Source organism: Delphinapterus leucas, chromosome 1 (assembly GCF_059928025.1).
Source record: "Delphinapterus leucas isolate spDelLeu-1000000601 "Yukka" chromosome 1, BTC_Dleu_Yukka2, whole genome shotgun sequence".
In the NCBI taxonomy this organism is placed as follows: Eukaryota; Metazoa; Chordata; class Mammalia; order Artiodactyla; family Monodontidae; genus Delphinapterus; species Delphinapterus leucas.
The window spans coordinates 146313780-146332036 of NC_143129.1; the positions used below are offsets into that span (position 1 = coordinate 146313780).

An 18257-nucleotide genomic window follows, 5' to 3' on the forward strand; every position below is an offset into this window, starting at 1 on the left:
CATATGAAGGAATTTCTATTTTATTATATAAGCAAGGGAATTAACCAAAGCTTCCACAATACCCTTAGATCTTTCGCAAAATACCATTAAATTTAGGGCATGGGAGTAGATATTATTTGTTAATTAGGTATACCCTGAATTCAAACATCAATTCAAAATCAGAAGAATGAGGAGAACAAGTAGTAGCATGAAGTATTAGAAATACGTGGTAATGACACTTGTGGTATACAATGTCCCTTATCATGTTTTTATGTTTATTAAACATGGCAAAATTTGTTTAATAGTTCAGAAACAATTTACTGAGCACTGATTATGTTCCAGACTCCGTGCTAAGCATTAAGAACATAAAGATAAGAGATGGCTCTTGCCCTCAAGGAGTTTATAATCTAGTAGAAGGAAAAATATAAACACTATTTTACCACTATTTAGAATGATCCTGAGCAAGCTACCTAATTTCTGTAGGCCTCGTTTTCATCATCTATAAAATAAGAATAAAAATAACTACCTTATAGGGTCCTTGAGAGGATTAAATGAAAATGTACATAAAAGTACCTAGCACAGTGACACAGAGTTGGCATTTAATAAAGTTAGCTACTATTCTTTTATTGCCTAGTGGTTTGCTTTCGTAGAGATTCTACTTGTGTGGCACTAATTCATTTCCCAGTGAACAAATTTTACTCAGCAACCATTAAGTACATGCTATGAGCCATGCATTGCACTAGGCACTAGGGATTCAAAGATTAATTATCAGTAATACATATGATGTAATTTTACTTCAGACTACTTTTTAGGATATAAATAACCACATTATTCTATCAGAGTAAGAGTTAATGACACTAACATAATTAAAATGCAAATAATTTAATATAAAGTAATTAAAACAACCACTTTAATTGATCAAAACAAACTAAGAAAAGTTTTAAAAAATGGTTTAAAATGGGGCCTGGTTATTTCCAATTAAAATTATTATAATAAATTTCATTTACTAGAGTTAGAACCTATGACCAATTACATCTTTTAATGCCAGCCATTCACATTCTTTCTTAAAAGAGCAACTAAGCTTAAATGGCATTTTAAATATAAATAGACCAAAACCTAAACTGAAAAGTAGTCAAAAGTTTACTTGGGCACAAGCCTTTCATAAGAAGAAAAACATTCTAGTTAACATCTTTGAGGTCTTACATTTGCTTTTCAAGTATAAAGTTGCATATTACATAGCAGGATAACCCAGATTCTCACTATTTCATATCTCTGAAATACTTACGGGTTATTAACTGAATGCTTATGATTTTTCCATCCAATTTTTGCAAAGTGTTCAAGTTTTGTTCCTGTAGAGAAAGCAAACTTCTATTAGTGAGTTAATGCTTTCCTGTTGCTTGTTAACAAATGTTGCAATGATACTCAGTATCCTTCTAATATTTCCACATTTTCCCATGCATAGATACCAGTATTGGAAACTTCAACACTGATCCCTCACATAAACATTTCTTTATAATTAAACTGGGGTGTATTTCATGAATTGAATCAACAAATAAGCATATGATATGAAAATAGTTCAAACTGGCCTATTCTACCTAGTACAACTAGGGTCTACTTTCAAAACCCAGAAAATATAGCCTAGGACCACAGTGGTTATAAGGCAGGAAAGCACTGCCAGCAATACTTCAAGGAGTCTGCCAAAACATCCCAACATCCCTGGACGAAGTGAATTTTACAATTCAAACCTCTAGGGCCTGAACTTCTTTTGCCTTATGATAAGGCAGAAAGGTCTTCAGAAGAGTTAGTCTAACAAGAAAAGGGTATACTTTTTAAATTCTTTAACAGAAAATTCAAAGAGTAGTGTCGGAAAATAAAAGCAAGCACATTAATGAAGTAAAATTTGTAAAAGTCTTGTTTATTATTTTTAAGAAGATGAAACAGAATAAAATAGGTTTTGAATCCTCCTTTGGAACTAGAAAGACCAAGGAATGAAAAAGTGCACTGATCGGAGCTGATAATATTAAGTTAATACACAGCACAATAAAGTGGAGAGTCCCCATTTCTGTTTTATCTCTACCTTTTCTGTCAAGGAGGGTGATCTTCAGAGCAGAAATGACATACATATAATTGAACAAATCTTTTCTCAATTCTAATAAAAATGGAAAAAGGTAGAGACCACACTAGCGATCTCATACCAATAAGAGTAAGTGACTGATCCAGAGGCAGTCAGAACGGGTCCAGTAAGAACAAGCCACATCAAATTCATATCTCTTTTTTTTTGAATTTTAATTTTTTTATACAGCAGGTTCTTATTAGTTACCTATTTTATACATATTCGTGCATATATGTCAATCCCAATCTCCCAATTCATCCCAGCACCACCCCCATCCCCCACTTTCCCCCCATGGTGTCCATACATTTGTTCTCTACAACTGTGTCTCTATTTCTGCCTTGCAAACCAGTTCATCTGTACCACTTTTCTAGATTTCACATATATGCATTAATATACGATATTTGTTTTTCTCTTTCTGACTTACTTCACTCTGTATGACATTCGCTAAGTCCATCCACATCTCTACAAATGACCCATTTTCGTTCCTTTTTATGGCTGAGTAATATTCCATGGTATATATGTACCACATCTTCTTTATCCATTTGCCTGTCGATGGGCATTTAGGTTGCTTCCATGACCTGGCTATTGCAAATAATGCTGCAATGAACACTGGAGTGCATGTGTCTTTTTGAATTATGGTTTTCTCTGGGTATATGCCAGTAGTGTGATTGCTGGGTCGTATGATAGTTCTATTTTTAGTTTTTTGAGGAACCTCCATACTGTTCTCCATAGTGGCTGCATCAACTTACATTCTCACCAACAGAGCAAGACAGTTCCCTTTTCTCCACACCCTCTCCAGCATTTGTTGCTTGTAGATTTTCTGATGATGTCCATTCTAATGGGTGTGAGGTGGTACCTCATTGTAGTATTGAGTTGCATTTCTCTAATAATTAGTGATGCTGAGCAGCTTTTCATGTGCCTCTTGGTCATCTGTATGTCTTCTTTGGAGAAATCTATTTAGGTCTTCTACCGATTTTTCAACTGGGTTGTTTTTTTTTAAATATTGAGCTGCATGAGATGTTTATATATTTTGGAGATTAATCCTCTGTCCATTGATTCGTTTGCAAATATTTTCTCCCATTCTGAGGGCTGTCTTTTTGTCTTGTTTATAGTTTCCTTTGCTGTGCAAAAGCTTTGAAGTTTCATTAGGTCCCATTTGTTTATTTTTGTTTTTATTTCCATTACTCTAGGAGGTGGGTCAAAAAAGATCTTGCTATGATTTATGTCCAAAAGTGTTCTTCCTATGTTATCCTCTAAGAATTTTATAGTGTCCGGTCTTATATTTAGGTCTTTAATTCATTTTGAGTTATTTTTGAGTGTGGTGTTAGGGTGTGTTCTAATTTCATTTTTTACATGTAGCTGTCCAGTGTTCCCAACACCACTTATTGGAGAGGCTGTCTTAACTCCATTGTATATCCTTGCCTCTTTTGTCATAGATTAGTTGACCATAGGTGTGTGGGTTTATCTCTGGGCTTTCTATCCTGTTCCATTGATCTATATTTCTGTTTTTGTGCCAGCACCATATTGTCTTGATTACTGTAGCTTTGTAGTATAGTCTGAGGTCAGGGAGTCTGATTCTTCCAGCTCTGTTTTTCTTCCCCTCAAGTTTCCTTTGGCTATTCGGGGTCTTATGTGTCTCCATACAAATGTTAAGATTTTTTTTCCAGTTCTATAAAAATGCCATTGGTAATTTGATAGGGTTGCATTGAATCTGTACATTGCTTTGGGTAGTATAGTCATTTTCACAATATTGATTCTTCCAATCCAAGAACATGATATATCCCTCCATCTGTTTGTGTCACCTTTAATTTCTTTCATCACTGGCTTATAGTTTCTGAGTACAGGTCTTTTACCTCCTTAGGTATGTTTATTCCTAGGTATTTTATTCTTTTGTTGCAATGGTGAATGGGATTGTTTCCTTACTTTCTCTTTCTGATCTTCGTTGTTAGTGTATAGGAATGCAAGATATTTCTGTGCATTAATTATTGTATCCTGCAACTTTACCAAATTCATTGATTAGCTCTAGTAGTTTTCTGGTGGCATCTTTAGGATTATCTACGTGTAGTATCATATCATCTGCAAACAGTGACAGTTTTACTTCTTCTTTTCCAATCTGTATATCTTTTATTTCTTTTTCTTCTTTAATTGCCATGGCTAGGACTTCCAAAACTATGTTGAATAATAGTGGCAAGAGTGGACATCCTTGTTTTGTTCCTCATCTTAGAAGAAATGCTTTCAGTTTTTCACCATTGAGAATGATGTTTGCTGTGGGTCTGCTGTATATGCCCCTTATTATGTTGAGGTAAGTTCCCTCTATAACCCCTTTCTGGAGAGTTTTATCATAAACGGGTGTTGAATTTTGTCAAAAGCTTTTTCTGCATCTATTGAGATGATCATATGGTTTTTATTCTTCAATTTGTTAATGTGGTGTATCACACTGATTGATTTGCATATGTTGAAGAATCCTTGCATCCCTGAGATAAACCCCACTTGATCGTGGTGTATGATCCTTTTAATGTGTTGTTGGATTCTGTTTGCTAGTATTTTGTTGAGGATTTTTAGATCTATATTCATGAGTGATATTGGTCTGTAATTTTCATTTTTTGTAGTATCTTTGTCTGGTTTTGGTATCAGGGTGCTGGTGGCCTCATAGCATGAGTTTGGGAGTGTTCCTTCCTCTGCAATTTTTTGGAAGAGTTTGAGAAGGATAGGTGTTAGCTCTTCTCTAAATGTTTGATAGAATTCACCTGTGAAGCCATCTGGTCCTGGACTTTTGTTTCTTGAAAGGTTTTTAACCACAGTTTCAAATTCATTACTTGTGATTGGTCTCTTTATATTTTCTGTTTCTTCCTTGTTCAGTCTTAGAAGGTTATACCTTTCTAAGAATTTGTCCATTTCTTCCAGGTGGTCCATTTTATTGGCATAGAGTTGCTTGTAGTAGTTTCTTATAATGCTTTGTATTTCTTTAGTGTCAGTTGTAACTTCTCCTTTTTCATTTCTAATTTTACCGATTTGAGTCCTCTCCCTCTTTTTCTTGATGAGTCTGGCTAAAGGTTTATCAATTTTGTTTACCTTCTCAAGGAACCAGCTTTTAGTTTTATTGATCTTTGCTATTGTTTTCTTTGTTTCTATTTCATTTATTTCTGCTCTGATCTTTATGATTTCTCTCCATCTGCTAACTTTGGGTTTTGTTTTTTCTTCTTCCTCTAGTTCCTTGAGGTGTAAGATTAGATTGTTTCTTCGAGATTTTTCTTGTTTCTTGAGGTAGGATTGTATTGCTATAAACTTCCCTCTTAGAACTGCTTTTGCTGCATCCCATAGGTTTTGGATTGTCATATTTTCATTGTCATTTGTCTCTAGGCATTTTTTGATTTCCTCTTTGATTTCTTCAGTCATCTCTTGGTTATTTAGTAACATATTGTTTAGCCTCAATGTGTTTGTGTCTTTTTATATTTTTTCCCTGTAATTTATTTCTAGTCTCATAGCACTGTGGTCGGAAAAGATGCTTGATGTGATTTCAATTTTCTTAAATTTACCAAGGCTTGATTTGTGACCCAAGATATGATCTATCCCGAGGAATATTCTGTGTGAACTTGAGAAGAAAATGTAATCCACTGTTTTTGGATAGAATGTCCTATAAATATCAATTAAATCTATCTGCTGTATTGTATCATTTAAAGCTTGTGTTTCCTTATTAATTTTCTGTCTGGATGATCTGTCCATTGTTGTAAGTGAGGTGTTAAAGTCCCCTACTATTACTGTGTTACTGTCAGTTTCCTCTTTTATAGCTGTTAGCATTTACCTTACGTATTGAGGTGCTCCTATGTTGGGTGCATATATGTTTATAAGTGTTATATCTTCTTCTTGGATTGATCCCTTGATCATTATGTAGTGTCCTTCTTTGTCTCTTGTAACATTCTTTATGTTAAAGTCTATTCTGATATGAGTATTGATACTCCAGCTTTCTCTTGATTTCCATTTGCATGGAATATCTTTTTCCATCCCCTCACTTTCAGTCAGTATGTGTCCCTAGGTCTGAAGTTGGTCTCTTGTAGACAGCATATATATGGGTCTTGTTTTTGTATCCATTCAGCGAGGCTGTGTCTTTTGGCTGGAGCACTTAATCCATTCACATTTAAGGTAATTATCATTATGTAAGTTCCTATTACCATTTTCTTAATTGTTTTGGGTTTGTTTTCGTAGGTCCTTTTCTTCTCTTCTGTTTCCCACTTAGAGAAGTTTCTTTAGCATTTGTTGTAGAGATGGTTTGGTGGTGCTGAATTCTCTTTGCTTTTGCTTGTCCGTAAAGCTTTTGATTTCTTCGTCAAATCTGAATGCGATCCTTGCTGGGTAGAGTAATCTTGGTTGTAGGTTCTTCCTTTTCATCACTTTAAATATATCATGGCACTCCCTTCTGGCTTGTAGTTTCTGCTGAGAAATCAGCTGTCAACCTTATGGGAGTTCCCTTGTATGTTATTTGTCGTTCTTCCCTTGTTGCTGTTAATAATTTTTCTTTGTCTTTAATTTTTGTCAATTTGATTACTATGTGTCTCAGCCTGTTTCTCCTTGGGTTTATCCTGCCTGGGACTCTCTGTGCTCCCTGGCCTGGGGTGGCTATTTCCTTTACCATGTTAGGTATGTTATCAACTATAATCTCTTCAAATATTTTCTCGAGTCCTTTCTCTCTCTCTTCTCCTTCTAGGAACCCTATAATGCGAATGTTGGTGCATTTAATGTTGTTCCAGAGGTCTCTTAGGCTGTCTTCATTTCTTTTCATTCTTTTTTCTTTATTCTTTTCTGTAGCAGTGAATTCCACCATTCTGTCTTCCAAGTGACTTATCCTTTCTTCTGCCTCAGTTATTCTGCTATTGATTCCTTCTAGTGTATTTTTCATTTCAGTTTTTGTATTGTTCAACTCTGTTTGTTTGTTCTTTATTTCTTCTAGGTGTTTGTTAATTCTTTTAGGTGTTTGTTAAACATTTCTTGCATCTTCTCGATCTTTGCCTCCATTCTTTTTCCGAGGTCCTGGATCATCTTCACTATCATTATTCTGAATTGTTTTTCTGGAAGTTTGCCTACCTCCACTTCATTTAATTGTTTTTCTTGGGTTTTATCTTGTTCCTTTATCTGGCACATAGTCCTCTCCCTTTTCATTTTGTCTATCTTTCTGTGAATGTGGTTTTCGTTCCACAGGCTGCAGAATTGTAGTTCTTCTTGCTTCTGCTGTCTGCCCTCTGGTGGATGAGGCTATCTAAGAGGCTTGTGTAAGTTTCCTGATGGGAGGGACCGGTGGTGGGTAGAGCTGGGTGTTGCTCTGGTGGGCAGAGCTCAGTAAAACTTTAATCCACTTGTCTGCTGATGGGTGGGGCTGAGTTCCCTCCCTGAAGGTTGTTTGGTCTGAGCAGTGGAGGCTACAGGCTCTGTGGTGGGGCTAATGGCGGACTCCGGGAGGGCTCACGCCAAGGAGCACTTCCCAGAACTTCTGCTGGCAGTGTCCCTGTCCCTACCATGAGCCACAGCTACACCCTGCCTCTGGAGGAGACCCTCCAACACCAGCAGGTGGGTCTGATTCAGTTTCCTGTGGGGTCACTGCTCCTTCCCCTTCGGTCCTGGTACACACACTACTTTGGGTGTGCCCTTCAAGAGTGGAGTCTCTGTTTCCCCCAGTCCTGTTGAAGTCCTGCAATCAAATCCCGCTAGCCTTCAAAGTCTGATTCTCTGGGAATTCCTCCTCTCGTTGCCGGACCCCCAGGTTGGGAAGCCTGATGTGGGGTTCAGAACCTTCACTCCAGTGGGTGGACTTCTGTGTATAATTGTACTCCAGTTTGTGAGTCGCGCACACAGTGGTTATGGGATTTGATTTTATTGTGATTGCGCCCCTCCTACCCTCTCACTGGGGCTTTTCCTTTGTCTTTGGATGTGGGGTACCTTTTTTGGTGATTTCCAGTGTCTTCCTGTCGATGATCATTCAGCAGTCAGCTGTAATTCCAGTACTCTCGCAAGAGGGAGTGAGCACACGTCCTTCTACTCTGCCATCTTGAACCAATCCACCCAAATTAATTATCTTTTTTATTGTATTGGCTAGTAGATCAAATGAAATATAGTATTTAGTATCAGCAAGACAACAGACAAAATTTTTCAGGCCATCTTTTGGGACAAGACAGGGAAATACTGTAGTGCGGGTTTTTTTCCCTTTTGCTTTTCGGGGTTTTTTTGGTGTTACTATAAAAATGAGGGTTCTTCTGTCAGGTTTACATAATACTGGCTTAAACAAAGTTAAGTAAATGTCTTTATGGCAGAGCATTTAGAGACTTTCCTTTACTATTGCATGTGTATTATGATTGTCCAAAAGGGAGTTAAAGTATGAAGCATTTTCCAACTTAACTGACCCACGTCATGGAGCATCTTAAGAGTCAAGAGAACACACAGGCACTGATCAATGACAGGCACTGATCAAAGTATTAACCTAGAGCAAAGTCTCTATTGCTAACCTCTAACCTCAGCCATGCTCTGGTTAATATTTCTACCAAAAATTGGATTAGAAAATTAAAGGGTAAGAGTAGCCCCTGCTCACCGAAACTAGAGAAAGCCTGCATGCAGCAACAAAGACCCAACGCAGCCATAAATAAATAAATAAATTTATTTTTTAAAAAAATAAAGAAAATTCAACGGTATGCTACCCACACCTGAAGCTGAGAGAGACTGCTATAATGTTGGATCCAAATAGACTTCAGTGAGGTTTATCAATGAGATGGATCAGAATGTAATTAATTAAATGCCCTGTTCTACTCTTGACCACCCAAAACTACCTAAGAAAAGGAGCAGCAATCATGAGAAAGGCTCTGAGGTTCTGTTCGATTATAAGCTCAATATGATTCAACAGTGTGATGCGATCACCAGAAAAGCTTACATGCGATCACAGTACAGTAATTAGTCTGGGGATGAAGGGTCATGAAACAAGTCTAATAAGAAACAGTTAAAGGGAACAAGTCAAGCTGGCTTCAGATATTTGAAGGGCTGTAAGGTGAAAGAGGCTTGTTCTATGAATCTCAGAAGACAGAAACTATAGGGAGAGAGATTTGAGTTCAACATGAAAAAGAGCACTGTAACAACTGGAATGATCAAAAAAATGGAATGAGTAGCCTCTGTGGCAAGTTTCTTGTCACAGGAAGTTCAAATGCTTTATTGTCATCTATTAGAAGATTTATAAGCAATTCACAAATGGATTTGTAGGAAGAAGGGCAGCTAAACTATATAAAAGCACTTGGCATAGTGTCTGACATAGGAGATATTCAGTAGGTATTGATGTCTTTTCTTCTTGTTTCCTTACTATGGGATCCAGTTAATCTACAGAAGATAGCAACCCTTTGAAAAATATTCTGCCCATCACTTACCATGTATTTACTAATCCTGGACACTGATGAAGGGCTTGTTGACTACTGACTCTGAACTGCCAATTCAGATTTTGGGCTGTTCTAAGAATATGAGTGGTATAAAAAGACCTCAATCTCTTTCAATCAAACCTTGAAGTCACAAGTATCTCCTGATTCTATAGCAGAATGTAAGCTACTACAAACATTCTTACATATTCATTTCTAGAGCACATTCACAAACAGCAATTTCAAACAACTTAAAATTCTATGAAATTCTACAATTCATTAGAAATCTGTTGGATGAAGAATAACATTTCAACTAAAATACTACACATTTACACTTCAGACTTTAGACTAGAAAAAACTGTCCAACTACTCTGAGTAATATAAAACTTGAGAAAAGGTTGAAAACACACCAAACACAGATTTCCAGCTAGCTGAGGGCAATGAAAACTGCCTAAATCTCTCTCCATATCCTCTAAAAAAATACAGAATAGGTCTTCCCTGGTGGCGCAGTGGTTGAGAGTCCGCCTGTTGATGCAGGGGACCTGGGTTCGTGCCCCGGTCTGGGAAGATCCCACGTGCCGCGGAGCGGCTGGGCCCGTGAGTCATGGCCGCTGAGCCTGCGCGTCCGGAGCCTGTGCTCCGCAACGGGAGAGGCCACAACAGTGAGAGGCCCGCGTTCCGCAAAAAAAAAAAAAAAACAAAAACAGAATAACAAGAAAAACAAATAAAACTGCACAAAACCATACCCTCAGCATAACTAGGCAAAAGAAAACACAAAACTTCAAATTATCTGTAAGAGAAAAAAAAAAGGGAAAGGGAAAAAGTGACCAAATCCCTGCCAGCAATCATTCACGCTCCCACAGTAAGCCTCCTAGGGAAGAAGGGCAGTCTGAAAAATACTGCAGAGGAGAGAAGAGGGGAGCTAGAGGCAGGCCTACAATTGCTCTGAAACTACCACCAGGAAGAAAAAGACACCCCGCAAGAGTGAAAATATTGAAAAAATATTCCTGTAGATCAAAACATGACAACAAGGAAGGGTTAGAAAAGAACAGGAGACTCAAGGTGGTAAACAGGGAAATTTCTGGGGTCCCACAAGACAAAACAAACAAACAAAAAAGAAACAAGAAATCTGAGGACACACAGTCCATCTTTCAAAAAATCCACTACAGAAATAAGACTTTACTACACTGACATTAGAGGACATCAGATAATTAGGAATACTCCAAATTTAAAAGAACACTCTCAAATCACAATGTAATAAAACTAGTAATTATTAATAAAATGTAAAAATTAAGTCTACCTGGAAATTTTTAAACTATTTCCATAAAACAACTCTTGGACAAAAAGAAGAAACACAAATGATTGCAGAGCTTCTGAAAAAAATGATACTGAAAACTAAAACACTACATATCAGAACCAATGTGATACGTTTAAAGCTGTAACAAGAACATAGCACTAAGAACGATTAAAATGGAACATATTGATCAATTAAAAAGAATGAAGTCTGATCCATGCTACTACATGAATAAACTGTGAATGTTTTCTGTGCTGAGTGAAAGAAGCCAATCACAAAAGGTCACATACTGTAGGGTCCATTTAAATGAAGTGTTCATAATAAGCAAACACACAAAAACAGAAATTAGATTAGTGATTGCCAGGTGCCTTAGAGGAAGGATTGCTAATGGGTATGGGGTTTCCTTTGGGGATGATGAAAATGTTCTGAAATTAGATAGTGGTGATGATTGCACAACTCTGTGAATATACAAAAAAACACTGAATTGTACACTTTAAAAGAATGAATTTTTATGGTATGTCAATTTTATCTCAATAAAGCTGTTATTCACTAAAAGGATAAAAAATGAATTAAATTCCCAATTCAAAAAACAACAACAAAATAAACCAATAAAAATCACAAGGAAGATAAAGGCAGAAAATAATGGAATAAAGAATTAGAAAGAATAGACATAATCAATCAAAATCCTATTGTTCTGAAAAATTTAACAAAAGAGACAAACTGCTACCCTAATTTAATACGAAAAAAAGCAGAAAGCATATATACACAAAAATAATAAATAACGAGAGAAATACCGCTGAAATAGAAATTTTATGTAAAAGACGACTTTTCAGGCTTCTATACAAATAGATTTGAAACTCTAAATGAAACGAATAATTTCCCAGAGAAATACAGACTACCAAGATTGACCCCACTGGAGATGGAATGTTTAAACATAAATAAATAGATAATTACCAAGCAACTACCAAAACAAACAAACTAACAAACCATACACACCAAAAAAACAGGCCCAGATGATTTCACAGGGTATTATATCAAACCTACAAAGATCAAGTAGTCCCAATGCTCCATAAATCGTTCCAAAGCATCACAAATGAAGAAACGCTTCCTACTTAGTTTTATAAAGTAAGTATAAAATTAACACCTAAACTTGATAAAGACATTAAAAAAAGAAAATTAAAAACCAATATCACTTATGAATGTTGATCTGAAAGCACTAAATAAAATAGTGACAGAGCCTAACTCCACATTAAAAAAAAATCAATACATCATAACCAAGTGACATTCATTCCAGACATGCAACGTTGATTCAATATCAGAAGTCCATTAATAAAATATTCTATTACTAGATCTCAGTGGAGGACATAATGAAATCCACAGATGCTGAAAAAGCATTTGACAAAATTCAATACCCATTCTTGAAAGAAAAAGAAACTCAAGAAAATAAAAATTGCTGAATACTTTCTCAACACAAATATATAAATAAATATATAAATGAATATATAAATAAATATATATATGAGATCTTGAAGCCAGAATTGTACTTAAAAGTAATATTAATAACTATTAATATAACACCTCCCATAATGGACTGTTGTGAGAATTGAATGAGATAATATGGGTATGGAAATTCATTCATTCATTCAACAAATATTTATTGAGTATTTAAATATGCTAGGGACTGTAGAAGAGAAGGGGGAAAAAACTTTCTTCTGGCCAGATTACATGTCAACCACTGTGCTAGGCTGGATATATTGAAGGTAAACAAAACAGACATGGTTCCTGCTTTCATGGAGTTTATAAGACAAATAAGGAAGACAAAAATTAAACAAGTAAAACCACACACAATAAATGTATGAATATAAATAGTGCTAAGTGCTATGAAGGAAAGCAATAGGAAACTATCTATGAAAAAGAATAATAGGAGGGATTCACTTCAATTGAATGATCAAGGAGGGTCTTTCTTTGAAGATTAATTAATTACAGAACACCTGCTTTGTGCCAGGCACTCTACTAGGTAACAGTCAAAGAGCAGGGAATAAAATAAACAAAAATCAGGCCCTTGTAGACTTAGATTCTGGTTGGAAGAGACAGTCAATAAATAAGAAAATATATATATGCCATATACTCATAAGTGCTCTATAAAATGATAAGGTAAGGGCTTCCTTGGTGGCACAATGGCTAAGAATCCGCCTGCTAATGCAAGGGACATGGGTTCGAGCCCTGGTCCAGGAAGAGCCCTGGTCCCACATGCCGTGGAGCAACTAAGCCCGTGCGCCACAACTACTGAGCCTGCGCTCTAGAGCCCATGAGCCACAACTACTGAAGCCCACGCGCCTAGAGCCTGTGCACCACAACAAGAGAAGCCACCGCAATGAGAAGCCCGTATACCGCAACAAAGAGTAGCTCCCGCTCACTGCAACTAGAGAAGGCCCACGTGCAGCAATGAAGACCCAACACAGCCAAAAATTAAAAAAAAAAAAAAAAAAGATAAAGTAAGAGACAGAGGATAGGGAGTTCTGGGAAGGAGGGTGATGAAAGAAAGCAGAAGATGACATTTAAGCAAAGACCTGATGGAAGTAGGAAAGCTAGCACTGATGATATCTTAGGGTAAAGTATTCCAGAAGTGGAAACAGCAAGTCTTAGGCCCTGCTTGAGGTAGGAATGTGCTTACTGTGTTTGAGGAACCGAAAAGATAGTGTGGCTGGAGCAGAGTGGTGAAAGAAAAAATGGTAAAAGATGAGGTCAGAGAGCTAATGAGGGTGGAGGGTCAGATCATATAGAAGCTTGTAGGCCATAATAAGACCTGTAGGTTTCAATCTGAGTGTGGTAAGAACACAATAGAGTTCTTAGCAGAGGAGTGAAATGATCTAGCTTATATTTTAAAAGTGTTGCTCTGGACAAAAAGTGAAGAATTGACTGAACAGGTACACAAGCAGAAGCAGTAAAACCATTTAGGAGACTCCTATACTCCAGGTGAGAAATTATGATAGCTTGCACTATAGTAGAAGTGGGGAAAATGTGGAGAAACATTTCTCCTTCTCATATTTCTGGATATTTTAAGAAATGAGTAAAAAGGTTTTCTGAGACATATTTGGGGGAATCAGGAAGATGGCAATAGAGTAAGACGCGGAGATCACCTTCCTCCCCACAGATACACCAGAAATACATCTACACGTGGAACAACTGCTACAGAACACCTACTGAACGCGGGCAGAAGACCTCAGACCTCCCAAAAGGCAAGAAACTCCCCACATACCTGGGTAGGGCAAAAGAAAAAAAGAATAAACAGGGACAAAAGAATAGGGATGGGAACTGCACCAGTGGGAGGGAGCTGTGAAGGAGGAAAACTTTCCACACACTAGGAAGCCCCTTCGCGGGCGGAGACTGCGGCTGGCGGAGGGGGTAAGCTTCGGAGCCGCGGAGGAGAACGCAGCCACAGGGGTGCGGAGGGCAAAGTGGAGACATTTCCCGCACAGAGGATCGGTGCCGACTGGCACTCACCAGCTCGAGAGGCTTGTCTGCTCACCCGCCGGGGCGGGCAGGGCCTGGGAGCTGAGGCTCGGGCTTCGGTTGGAACCAGGGAGAGGACTGGGATTGGCGGCGAGAACACAGCCTGCAGGGGGTTAGTGCACCACGGCTAGCCGGGAGGGAGTCCGGGGGAAAGTCTGGACCAGCCAAAGAGGCAAGAGACTTTTTCTTCCCTCTTTGTTTCCTGGTGCACGAGGAGAGGGGATTAAGAGCACTGCTTGAAGGAGCTCCAGAGACGGGCGCTAGCCGCAGCTAACAGCGCGGACCCCAGAGACGGGCATGAGACGCTAAGGCTGCTGCTGCCGCCACCAAGAAGCCTGTGTGCAAGCACAGGTCACTATCCACACGCCCCTTCTGGGAGACTGCAGTGCAGCCCGCCACTGCCAGAGTCCCGGGATCCAAGGACAACTTCCGCGGGAGAACGCACAGCGCCTCAGGCTGGTGCAACGTCACGCCGGCCTCTGCCGCAGCAGCCTCGCCCCGCATCCGTACCCCTCCCTCTCCCCTCCCGGCCCAAGTGAGCCAGAGTCCCCGAAGCAGCTGCTCCTTTAACCCCGTCCTGTCTGAGCGAAGAACAGACGCCCTCCAGCAACCTACACACAGAGGCGGGGCCAAATCCAAAGCTGAGCCCCGGGAGCTGTGCGAACAAAGGAGAGAAAGGGAAATCTCTCCCAGCAGCCTCAGAAGTAGCGGATTAAAGCTCCACAATCAACTTGACGTACCCTGCACCTGTGGAATACATGAATAGACAACCAATCATCCCAAATTGAGGAGGTGGACTTTGAGAGCAAGATTTACTATTTTTTCCCCTTTTTCTCTTTTTGTGAGTGTGTATGTGTATGCTTCTCTGTGAGATTCTGTATAGCTTTGCTGTCACCATTTGTCCTAGGGTTATATCTGTCCGTTTTTTTGTTTGTTTTTAATTTTTTTCTTAAAATTATTTTTTATTTTAATAACTTTATTTTATCTTACTTTATTTTATTTTATCCTCTTTCCTCTTTCTTTCTTTTCTTCCTTCCTTCCCTCCTTCCTTCCTTCCTTCCCTCCCTCCCTCCCTCCTTCCCTTCCTTCCTCCCTCCCTCCTTTCTTTCTTTTTCTTTCTTTCTTTCTTTCTTTCTTTCTTTCTTTCTTTCTTTCTTCTTTCTTCTTCTTTCTTCCTTCCTTCCTTCCTTTCCTTCGACTTTTTCTCCCTTTTATTCTGCGCCGTGTGGATGAAAGGCTCTTGGTGCTGCAGCCAGGAGTCAGTGCTGTGCCTCTGACATGGGAGAGCCAACTTCAGTACACTGGTCCACAAGAGACCTCCCAGCTCCACGTAATATCAAACGGTGAAAATCTCCCAGAGATCTCCATCTCAACACCAGCACCCAGCTTCACTCAACGACCAGCAAGCTACAGTGCTGGACACCCTATGCCAAACAACTAGCAAGATGGGAACACAACCCCGCCCATTAGCAGAGAGACTGCCTAAAATCATAATAAGTCCACAGACACCCCAAAACACACCACCAGACGTGGACCTGCCCACCAGAAAGACAAGATCCAGCCTCATCCACCAGAACACAGGCACTAGTCCCCTCCACCAGGAAGCCTACACAACCCACTGAAACAACTTTAGCCACTGGGGACAGACACCAAAAACAACGGGAAATACGAACCTGCAGCCTGCAAAAAGGAGACCCCAAACACAGTAAGATAAGCAAAATGAGAAGACAGAAAAACACACAGCAGATGAAGGAGCAAGATAAAAACCCACCAGAACTAACGAAGAGGAAATAGGCAGTCTACCTCAAAAAGAAATCAGAATAATGATAGTAAAGATGATCCAAAATCTTGGAAATAGAATAGAGAAAATGCAAGAAACATTTAACAAGGACCTAGAAGAACTAAAGATGAAACAAGCAACGGTGAACAACACAATAAATGAAATTAAAAATACTCTAGATGGGATCAATAGCAGAATAACTGAGGCAGAAGAACGGATAAGTGACCTGGAAGATAAAATAGTGGAAATAACTACTGCAGAGCAGAATAAAGAATGAAAAGAAATGAGGACAGTCTCAGAGACCTCTGGGATAACATTAAATGCACCAACATTCGAACTATAGGGGTTCCAGAAGAAGAAGAGAAAAAGAAAGGGACTGAGAAAATATTTGAAGAGATTATAGTTGAAAACTTCCCTAATATGGGAAATGAAATACTTAATCAAGTCCAGGAAGCACAGAGAGTCCCATACAGAATAAATCCAAGGAGAAATACGCCAAGACACATATTAATCAAACTGTCAAAAATTAAATACAAAGAAAGCATATTAAAAGCAGCAAGGGAAAAACAACACAAGGGAATCCCCATAAGGTTAACAGCTGATCTCTCAGCAGAAACTCTGCAAGCCAGAAGGTACTGGCAGGACATATTTAAAGTGATGAAGGAGAAAAACCTACAACTAAGATTACTCTACCCAGAAAGGATCTCATTCAGATTTGATGGAGAAATTAAAACCTTTACAGACAAGAAAAGCTGAGAGAGTTCAGCACCACCAAACCAGCTTTACAACAAATGCTAAAGGACCTTCTCTAGGCAAGAAACACAAGAGAAGGAAAAGACCTATAATAACGAACCCAAAACAATTTAGAAAATGGGAATAGGAACATACATATCGATAATTACCTTAAATGTAAATGGATTAAATGCTCCCACAGAAAGACACAGACTGGCTGAATGGATACAAAAACAAGACCCATATATATGCTGTCTACAAGAGACCCACTTCAGACCTAGAGACACATACAGACTGAAAGTGAGGGGATGGAAAAAGATATTCCATGCAAATGGAAACCAAAAGAAAGCTGGAGTAGCGATTCTCATATCAGACAAAATAGACTTTAAAATAAAGACTATTAGAAGAGACAAAGAAGGACACTACATAATGATCAAGGGACTGATCCAAGAAGAAGATATAACAATTGTAAATATTTATGCACCCAACATAGGAGCACCTCAATACATAAGGCAAATACTAACAGCCATAAAAGGGGAAATCGACAGTAACACATTCATAGTAGGGGACTTTAACACCCCACTTTCACCAATGGACAGATCATCCAAAATGAAAATAAATAAGGAAACACAAGCTTTAAATGACACATTAAACAAGATGGACTTAATTGATATTTATAGGACATTCCATCCAAAAACTACAGAATACACATTTTTCTCAAGTGCTCATGGAACATTCTCCAGGATAGATCATATCTTGGGTCACAAATCAAGCCTTGGTAAATTTAAGAAAATTGAAATTGTATCAAGTATCTTTTCTGACCACAACGCTATGAGACTAGATATCAATTTCAGGAAAAGATCTGTAAAAAATACAAACACATGGAGGCTAAACAATACACTACTTAATAACGAAGTGATCACTGAAGAAATCAAAGAGGAAATCAAAAAATACCTAGAAACAAATGACAATGGAGACACGACGACCCAAAACCTATGGGATGCAGCAAAAGCAGTTCTAAGAGGGAAGTTTATAGCAATACAATCCTACCTTAAGAAACAGGAAACATCTCGAATAAACAACCTAAAATTGCACCTAAAGCAATTAGAGAAAGAAGAACAAAAAAACCCCAAAGTTAGCAGAAGGAAGGAAATCATAAAGATCAGATCAGAAATAAATGAAAAAGAAATGAAGGAAACGATAGCAAAGATCAATAAAACTAAAAGCTGGCTCTTTGAGAAGATAAACAAAATTGATAAACCATCAGCCAGACTCATCAAGAAAAAAAGGGAGAAGACTCAATCAATAGAATTAGAAATGAAAAAGGAGAAGTAACAACTGACACTGCAGAAATACAAAAGATCATGAGAGATTACTACAAGCAACTCTATGCCAATAAAATGGACAACCACGAAGAAATGGACAAATTCTTAGAAATGCACAACCTGCCAAGACTGAATCAGGAAG

The 18257-nt window shown here is 38.3% G+C and overlaps 1 protein-coding gene across 3 annotated transcripts in view; it reads right to left on the reverse strand.

Moving 5' to 3' along the window:
* Positions 1 to 18257, reverse strand: part of SCP2 (sterol carrier protein 2) — a 161924-nt gene that overhangs the window by 99519 nt on the left and 44148 nt on the right. For all 3 annotated transcript variants that reach the window (XM_022575710.2, XM_022575708.2, XM_022575709.2), the window contains one exon: positions 1265 to 1328. In XM_022575710.2, coding sequence (XP_022431418.1) covers positions 1265 to 1328 — 64 coding nt within the window. The remainder of the gene's footprint in view (positions 1 to 1264; positions 1329 to 18257) is intronic.